Below are 8,601 nucleotides of genomic sequence, written 5' to 3'. Positions count from 1 at the left end.
AGGGTATGATTGGACTCGATGATCCTGAGGGTCTCTTCCAACCGATATGATTCTATGTTTGCCCTGCGCTGAGCGATCCAGAGCTGGACTTTCCCATCAGGCACTCGCGACGCCGCCCTTCCCCGCGCGGGGGAGGGAGGGTCCTCAAGCGCCGCTGGGCGCCGCCATCCTGAGCCATCTCCCCGCTGTGGGCGCCGCCATCTTGTCCCCTCCCCGTACAGCGCGGGCGCCGCCATCTTGTACCGTCCCGGTGCGGTGTGTCCGGCCATGGCGGGGCTGCTGTGCCTGCTCCTCTCCCTGGCGGCCGCGGGCGCCTCGGCCGAGCTGCTGCTGGAGGAGGCGCGGCGCTCCGTGGACCTCAGCACCCACCTGGCCAAAGTCTCGGCCGAGCTCAGCCTGGCCAACGCGGCGGGCGGCGCGGCCGCCCCGTCCTTCATGCTGGCGCTGGAGCCCGGGCTGGAGCCCCGCCTGGCCTACCTGGGCGTGCAGGTGAGCGGGTCGCGGCGCGGGGTCCCGGGGCGGGCTGGGCGCTGCCCGGGTGCCGGGGCGGGCTGGGCGCTGCCCGGGCCCCGCGGCCGCACGGACACGTCGGCACAGGCGCTCCCGCGGGGCGGGCCCGGGAAACGGAGAACCCGGCGGGGCTGGCGGTACCGGGAAAGCGGAGCCGGGGGGGGGAGTGGAGAGAGGTGCTAATTAACGTTAATGAGGGCGTGCGCAGCCCCTCGGCCGGAGCTGCATCCCCAGCCAGGGCAGGCCCGGGGTGGGACGTGGAGTCACAGGATGGTTTGGGTTGGAGGGACCTCCCCAGCTCCCCAGTCCCCCCCTGCCATGGGCAGGGACATCTTCACCAGCTCAGGTTGCTCAGAGCCCCGTCCAGCCTGGCCTGGGATGTCTCCAGGGATGGTTCATCCACCACCTCTCTGGCCAACCTGGGCCAGGCTCTCACCACCCTCAGGGCAACAATTTCTTCCTCATGTCCAGCCTGAATCTCCCTCCTTTAGTTTAAACCATCACCCCTTGTCCTGTCACAACAGACCCTACCAAAAAGCCTGTCCCCAGCTTATTGACCCGGGGTAATGCAGCTTCTTACCACAGGAGATGTAAGTGCAAGATGGTTCTTCTGCTCCCAGGAGTGTTTGCACTGATCTCAGCTGCTCTCTGGCCAGGGCAGGTTCCTGCGGCCTCCTTGCTCCCCAGCCACTGCACAAAACACAAGTCACAGAAGCAGTTGACCAAGACTCACAACTCCCAGTGACTCTGCTGGCTTGGGAACCAGGCTGGGGGGAACTTCAAAGGGTGATCGGAAATCTCCGGAATCCGTTCATGTGCACTGACCGCACTGCAATTTGTATTAATAAAAATATTTTCAAAATAGCTTTTTATAAGTAGTTATCAATCAACTTGTTCTTTCTGGGGCAGCACACCCCTAAAAAGTGGGTAGGGACTGTTTCATGTTTGCCTTGGACACGTTAAATCTTTTGAACAGCCACATACTGATCAGACTGTTTTGGAACAGGTGAAGGGGGAGGAAGAGGAGGAGAACACCTTGGAAGTGAGAGAGACTAAAGTTAAGGGCAAAAGGTGAGTGTCACCCTCTAAGGTCAGTACCTGGAGTTGTGCAGCTGGGTTCTACCGTTGTCCTCAGGGTGGAGCAGAAGAATTACCCCAGTCCCAAATACCTGGATATCCTTAGAGTCTTTTTTTCCTGAAAAGACCCGCTTTGTGCTCAGGCTGCATCCCAGGGTGCTGCAAAGCTGAGGAACACGGTTCACACAAGCAGCCAAACCCAGTTTCTCCCCTCCCTCACATGCTCATTCCTTGCAAGATGGCACATTTAGTTCTAGGTCTTTGCACTGAACCCAACACAAGCAGCACATCCCTGCTCCTCGCAGCCACCCAAAGCTGCTCCTGAGGGCACAGCCCTATAAGGGAGAAAAATCTCTCTCTTAAATGCAGCTCAGCTGCTTTCAGGGGGGCTCAGCTGTGCTTAGTCTCTTGTACTCAGTGCCTTAAGTGATGTCCTGGTCCAACGTTAAAGGACATCAAGTAACAGAAGCATTATAGCTCCAGTCCTGCTTTTCCCCATTGCTTCCTTTTGGGCCTGAAGTGGTGATTACAGAGAGATTTTTAAGTGCTGTTTGGCTGTGTCCCCAAAGCCCTGCTCTCACTCTGCGATGTGCAGCCCTGCGCGGGCCATCGCTCGCTGCAGGGACACGAGATGGTGATATTGCCCAAGGCTCCGCTCTGCCAAGCTTAGGACATCGCGCACGTGCTGCAAGACCGGGCAGGCGGGTGCTCTGTGAGCCGTGAGAGATGAGGAATCAAGGATGCTCAGAGAGTGGGTCAGAAACACGGTGCTGTGGGCTTCAAAGGGAGTTCAATGGCCAGGGTGAACCAGGGTTCCTGACATAGCTGGAGGCCTCATGATCCTGCTCGTGGGCCACCAGGCGTGGTTTGAAGCGCATTCTCTAATGTCGTCACCTTGGTCCATCCGGTGTATCCTTACAGGTTTGGTGAAATATCATTTCTGTCTGTTTTACCTTCATCCAAAACCGTGGCCCTTCCTTAGTTTCAGATCCTGCGGGCAAAAAGCTGAGAACGAGCAGACTTTGCGGGAACAGGCGCTTGAGATGTTTGTGATTTGTCTTCTGGACATTTGCACGCGCTTCCTCTGGTTCAAATAATTCTTGTTATCTGGAGAAGAATGAAAATCCCCTGCTTAAGCATGGTTTAGAAGTGTAAAATTACAGAGGGGAGTGTGGAACAGAGGAGTTCATGGAACCCGAGTGTCTTTGTGAAGCAAAGAGTAATTGTGCCCGGATGCAGGTCACCCTGTGTTGCATTCCCCAGTCCAGAGTACACACACCCTCTGGGAAGAGGCATCTGTATGTCTTAGAGGAGCAAATAAAATACACAAAATAAATATAAAATACACGTACACGCGATATATATGATTTATGAGCTCACATCCACAGGGGATGTTGCAGGGGTTGGGTCTGATCGCTCACTCATGGGAGATCTTGCATAAATTACCTCTTCTTCTCCCTCCCAGTGGAAAATTCTTCTCTGTGAAGCTGCCATCCCCTTTGGCACCAGGAGCCAAGGTCCGTGTATCTGTCGAGATGGTTTTCACGCACGTCCTGCAGCCCTACCCCACCCATATCACCCAAAGCGAGAAGCAGTTTGTGGTCTTTGAAGGAAATCACTATTTCTACTCACCGTACTTCACCAAGACCCAGACGACCCGCATCAAACTGGCCTCTAGGAACGTGGAGAGTTACACCAAGCTGGGCAACCCTTCCCGCACCGAAGACACCATTGAATACGGCCCCTTCAAGGACATTCCTCCATACAGCCAGGTATGTGTCTGTGCAAAGAAGTTCTGTCACCTCTCTGCAGAGCCTTTCATGGAGGTTTCTCTGTAGTACATGGAGAAGCATAATTGTGAGGGGAGGTTGCTCCTCACTACATGTGTAATAGTTTATCTTTTCTGCTTGTTAGGACACCCTGAAGGTGCACTATGAAAATAACAGTCCATTCCTGACCATCACCAGTATGACCCGAGTCATTGAGGTGTCTCACTGGGGAAACATTGCAGTTGAAGAGACGGTTGATTTGAAGCACACAGGAGCGGTGCTGAAAGGACCTTTCTCCAGATACGACTACCAGAGACAGCCAGATAGTGGGATCTCTTCTGTCAAGTCTTTTAAGGTTGACATTTTGCATAATTTTTAATTATTTTTTTTTTCCCCTGTGGCTTCTTCCTTTCTTGCATCCCTGGAGGGAAAGAAAAAAGTGCAGTTGTCCTTTTCTTTGGTAACTGTAACCAAGTAATAAGGGAATATTTGAGCTCTGATGTATTTTCAGAGAAGGCTCATGCTACGTAGGAATGGCTTTTGGAGGTAAGATTAGAAGGTTCTATGCTTTACTGCATCTGTTGGCCAAACAAACTGCATATGCCAGTGCATGTAGGTTTTCTCCTCACTCCCACCCCTCCAGTCTCAGGGACCCTCTGAAACCTTTAATCCCTGTGCTGACAGCTCTGCTTTCCATTTTCTACTGTGCAAGGGCCATTCGTTCTGTCCTCACCCTCTTACTTTCAGAGTTGCCCTCTCTGTCATAACCTCATCATGTTGAACAGTACTAATTGGAAACTCACCCATTCATTCCTGGCTCACAAAGCACTTGATGGGAGTTGAAACTGTGGCTCTGCTAGCCAGATGTGATAAGCATTATGTGTTTCCATCTGAACCAAAACCTTTCTCGCTGCTTGAAGCCTCCAGGATTGATTGTTGTAATTCTCTAAGGTGGTGCAGCCAAAGAGAAATACCATTCTGCTGAGCATAAAGCCAGCAAGCTCAGTGAGCTGGGGCAGCAGCCTGGAGTGAAAAGGGAATTGCTGTCCTGGTGAGCATGATGAGATCCCTCGCTGTCTGGGCTATTTGAAACTGCGCTGGAGGAAACACATTCATTTAGAAGCCAAGTGATTTTAGTGCTGGCAGTCACTTCTGTGGCTGATTGCTTATAATAGCACAATTTTATCACTCAGTGCAACTGAATAGGTATTTTGTCATCTTTCACGTGGGAGCGCGGTTTCTCGCTGCTTAATGGCGTTATTGGTTTTGCTGGTTTCACTGGAAATAACCCTGAGCCAATCACTGGCTGTCGCTTCTCTCCATACAGACCATTCTCCCAGCGGCTGCTCAGGACGTCTATTACCGAGATGAAATTGGAAACATCTCCACCAGCCACCTCCTTGTCCTGGATGACTCTGTGGAGATGGAGATCCGTCCCCGCTTCCCGCTTTTTGGAGGCTGGAAAACCCATTACATCATCGGCTATAACCTGCCGAGCTATGAATACCTCTACAATCTCGGTGGGTGGCACAGTGGAAGGGAATAAGAAACATTCTCCTCTGTGTTTAAAGGTGGTTGCTGTACAGTAAAGAATTCAAAGCTGCAGTATTCTGCACCTTAGCAACAGCAGTTGCTAGCTATTATTTCTAGAATATGCAAATCCACCTTCTTTTCTATGCTGCCTTGAGTTTTTTGTAGACATCTGGTTAAAATATACGCGCATGAGCTGGTGCCCCCTGCTGCATGATGTGTCCATCCCGATTCTGCTCTTGCTTCTGTTGGGAACTGAGCTTCAAGGTTGCCCCTTGTTCTTTGAGGAATTGTAACCACCTTCTGGTCTGCACTCCCTTAGGTGATCAGTATGCCCTGAAAATGAGATTTGTCGACCACGTCTTTGATGAACAAGTTACAGATTCCTTGACTGTCAAGATCGTCCTGCCAGAAGGTGCCAAGTAAGTGTCATTACTGCTGGCTTGTCACTGCAGATGATGCTGTGGTGGTGGCCATTCTCCAGCCTGCTCTCATGGCCTGAGGACAGTGAAACAAAACCATGACTGTGCGTGTGGAGGAGACTTTGGAACGCAGCTTTGCTTCCTTTTAGAGCATCGTTTAATCTGCATAATTGGCCTTGTGCTGGAGGCCACAGTTGGCCAGCCAAGGCTTAGGTTACATCATCTCAAGTAGTGTGCAGTCACATGGGACTCTGGCTTTATCCGCAGGAATATCCACGTGGACAGTCCGTACGAAATCAATCGTGCTTCAGACGAGCTTCACTACACTTACCTGGACACTTTTGGGCGTCCGGTTATTGTGGCACACAAGAGCAACCTGGTGGAGCAGCACATCCAAGACATCGTGGTGAGTGTGGCTTCTCTGCATGGTTTTCCTGAGCAGTTTCACCTCCCGAATTAGGTGACACAGTCAAAACACCCATATTGGATTCCAGAAATAAATGCGCGCTGGACTGCACAGTCGGCTCTCCTGCTGCCCAAGGAGAAGAGTTCTCTCCCATAGTAACGTTTTGAACTTCTCTCCTAGGTTCATTACACCTTCAACAAAATCTTGATGCTGCAGGAGCCTCTGTTGGTGGTTGGAGCCTTTTACATCTTGTTCTTCACTGTCATCGTCTACGTGAGGCTGGATTTCTCCATCACTAAGGTGCTGTATGATGAAGAGCCCTGTGGGAGTGTTAGTGGCTCATTCAGCTGCTGGGCGGAGATTTTTCCTACCAGTAACTCTCACTGAATTTCCCTGGCAGTCAGATATCTTCGTAGGTGCTTTAGTAGAGCCCTGAGCACTGACACTCCTGCAGGATTTGAACTGGTCTGCAAAGGCTGACCTGAGTTTTCATCCTTTTGGATGAAAATGAATCCATCCCTGAGGAGCAGGGATGTCTGCAGTTCTACTCCTGCAACATTTTTACTTATTGATAGCTTTTGTTAAGCTGTTTGTTGGGCTGAGTGCTGAAAGGTTCTTGCCCTTGTACCATCCAGCTAATTTCTGTCAGTTAACTTAATTGCAAAGGGAGCAGTTTCTGTAACAGTCCTGCAAGCATCCCTTGATGCAGCTCAAAGATACAACTGCTTTGATCTTCCCTTCTGTCCCGTTGCAGGATCCAGCTGCTGAAGCGAGGATGAAGGTCGCCTGCATCACGGAGCAAGTGCTTACTCTGGTGAACAAGAGACTTGGGCTGTACCGTCACTTTGATGAAGCGGTGAATAAATACAAGCAGTCACGGGACATCTCCACTCTCAATAGTGGCAAAAAGTCTTTGGAGATGGAGCACAAGGCCCTGACAAGTGAAATAGCCTCTCTGCAGTCTAAACTGAAGACGGAAGGCTCTGACTTATGCGATAAAGTAAGAAATTCTGATTTTTTTTTTTTTAAGCTGTCATATTCTTGGATCTAAAAATATTCTAGATGAGTTTAAGTGTGGGGTTTAGTTTCTGCAGCCTGTATTATTTTTTCTCCTCTGAAAATGGCTCGCTCCCTGCCATGAGGCAAGAGGATGTTTGTTCTTTTTGCAGTAATCCTGGTTACCCAACCCTGCAAATGCTGCTGGTAAACAGCTGCTTGTGGTGTTTCTTAAACAACCCCTGAACCAGCTGCATAAGTACAGATGGATGCTTTTATAACACAGTGCTGATGCTTCTCATTGAGCTCGTGGCAGTGACACTTGGGCAAAAACGGAAACTATCAACACGTTATCAGTTTTGACTTTGCTACTGACACCAGCCAAACCAAAATCTTCTCCCTCATCTCTTCTTTTCTTGCACCTGTGAATCTGGCGCTGACAGAATTTTGGTAACGTGATGCTCCTTAGGGGGTATTTTGCTGTAGCACGTTGAAAGCTGCGGCACAGGGAGCGCACACCCGCTGTCCTCCCTCCACTGTATTTCAACACTTACCTGGAACAGCCACTTAACCCCAAGTGGGGGACACTTTGCTCTCCAGGGTCCATTCAACCTTGCTTAGTCTGTTAGTAACTCGAAGAGTAGCTCTGGCATTGTAGACCTGCTTCTTGCACACCGTGAACTGTAGGGACACAGCTTCCAGCTGTTGTAATTGTTTCAGCTTGAAGCCTTTAAAAATCTATCATGGAACACTTCACAGTCATTGCACCCATCTCTTGCCAGTGTGGCTCCTGGGTCCTCTGAGCCTCTTTATCTGCTCTGCTTAATTATCCATTCATCAGATGTTCCTCCTAACGTGATGCCAGAAAGGTGACGACGGCTCAGGAGACAATATTTAGGAACTGGAGACGTTTCCACATAGCACTGACTTAATATTTTGCTGCAGCTTTACCATCTCCTATTGCAGCTTCTCCGTAGGGATGTATTTTGTCTCCTCTAATATTCCCTTTGTTTCTCACCCCTGTAAGGTGAGTGAAATTCAGAAGCTTGACGGCCAAGTCAAGGAGCTGGTCTTGAAGTCCTCGGTGGAGGCCGAGCGGCTGGTAGCCGGCAAGCTCAAAAAGGACACGTACATCGAGAACGAGAAGATGCATTCCAACAAGCGCCAGGACCTGGTCACCAAGATCGACAACATCCTGGACGCGCTGTAACTCTCTGGTTTAGTCACCGGGTGGAGGGGAGAGGAGATGAGAGGCCTGGGAGTGGATACATTTTGAGCCAAAACTCCTTCCCAGCAAAATTAGGGGGAAAGTTGATGTGAAATATCTGAAAGTGCTTTTTGGTTTTAGGTTTTTCTATAGAGCCTGTCTGCTCAGCAGCACGTGCTGTGCGAGGGACCACGCCATCGCGCTGTTTAACAGGGCTTCTTTACCAGAGGGGAGACTCAGCCAGGTTAGAGAAGTCTCCCGCTTTCGGTTTTCCCTGTGTAGATGTGCCCTGGCTAAACGCGCACAACCAGACACGCTCGTGGCAAATCTGAATGTCGCATATCCAGAAAGAATAAAAGACACCTTTGTTCTACTTTGAAATAAAACCACTGCTGCCTCGCCTTTACATGTTGTGCCAGCGTTGGGGGAGGCAGAGGTGCTGAACCCCTGAGTCCTGTCTGACTGGGGTGGGGATGACAAACAGCTGAAATTAGAAAAATCATTGTTAACCCTTCAAGCCAAAACACCTCATGGAGGTCCTGAAGGTGTGTGAAGCCAGACGGGCTGCCTGCTGCACCCAGGGCAGCGCCGGCAGGTGCAGGGGGGAAGAGGGATCAAACATGATTCCAAAGACACCCTTAGCTTTCTGTTCACCTGGCAGAGGGCAGGCAGTACCACCCTTCC

The 8,601-nt window shown here is 50.7% G+C and overlaps 1 protein-coding gene across 1 annotated transcript; it reads left to right on the top strand.

The window, feature by feature from the left end:
• Nucleotides 1-201: 201 nt before the first annotated feature.
• RPN1 (ribophorin I) lies at nucleotides 202-8,323 on the top strand. The gene is made up of 10 exons (XM_082060478.1): nucleotides 202-489; nucleotides 1,517-1,581; nucleotides 3,053-3,359; nucleotides 3,502-3,711; nucleotides 4,684-4,876; nucleotides 5,209-5,308; nucleotides 5,576-5,714; nucleotides 5,895-6,014; nucleotides 6,469-6,714; nucleotides 7,738-8,323. Exons 1-10 carry the CDS (start codon nucleotides 268-270, stop codon nucleotides 7,918-7,920), a joined length of 1,785 nt encoding a protein of 594 aa, XP_081916604.1. The 5' UTR covers nucleotides 202-267; the 3' UTR covers nucleotides 7,921-8,323.
• Nucleotides 8,324-8,601: the final 278 nt, after the last annotated feature.

This window comes from Streptopelia decaocto (assembly GCF_964273445.1).
Source record: "Streptopelia decaocto genome assembly, chromosome: 8".
In the NCBI taxonomy this organism is placed as follows: domain Eukaryota; kingdom Metazoa; phylum Chordata; class Aves; order Columbiformes; family Columbidae; genus Streptopelia; species Streptopelia decaocto.
Note: the sequence above shows the minus strand (reverse complement) of the source record. Positions and strands in the feature narration are given on the sequence as shown.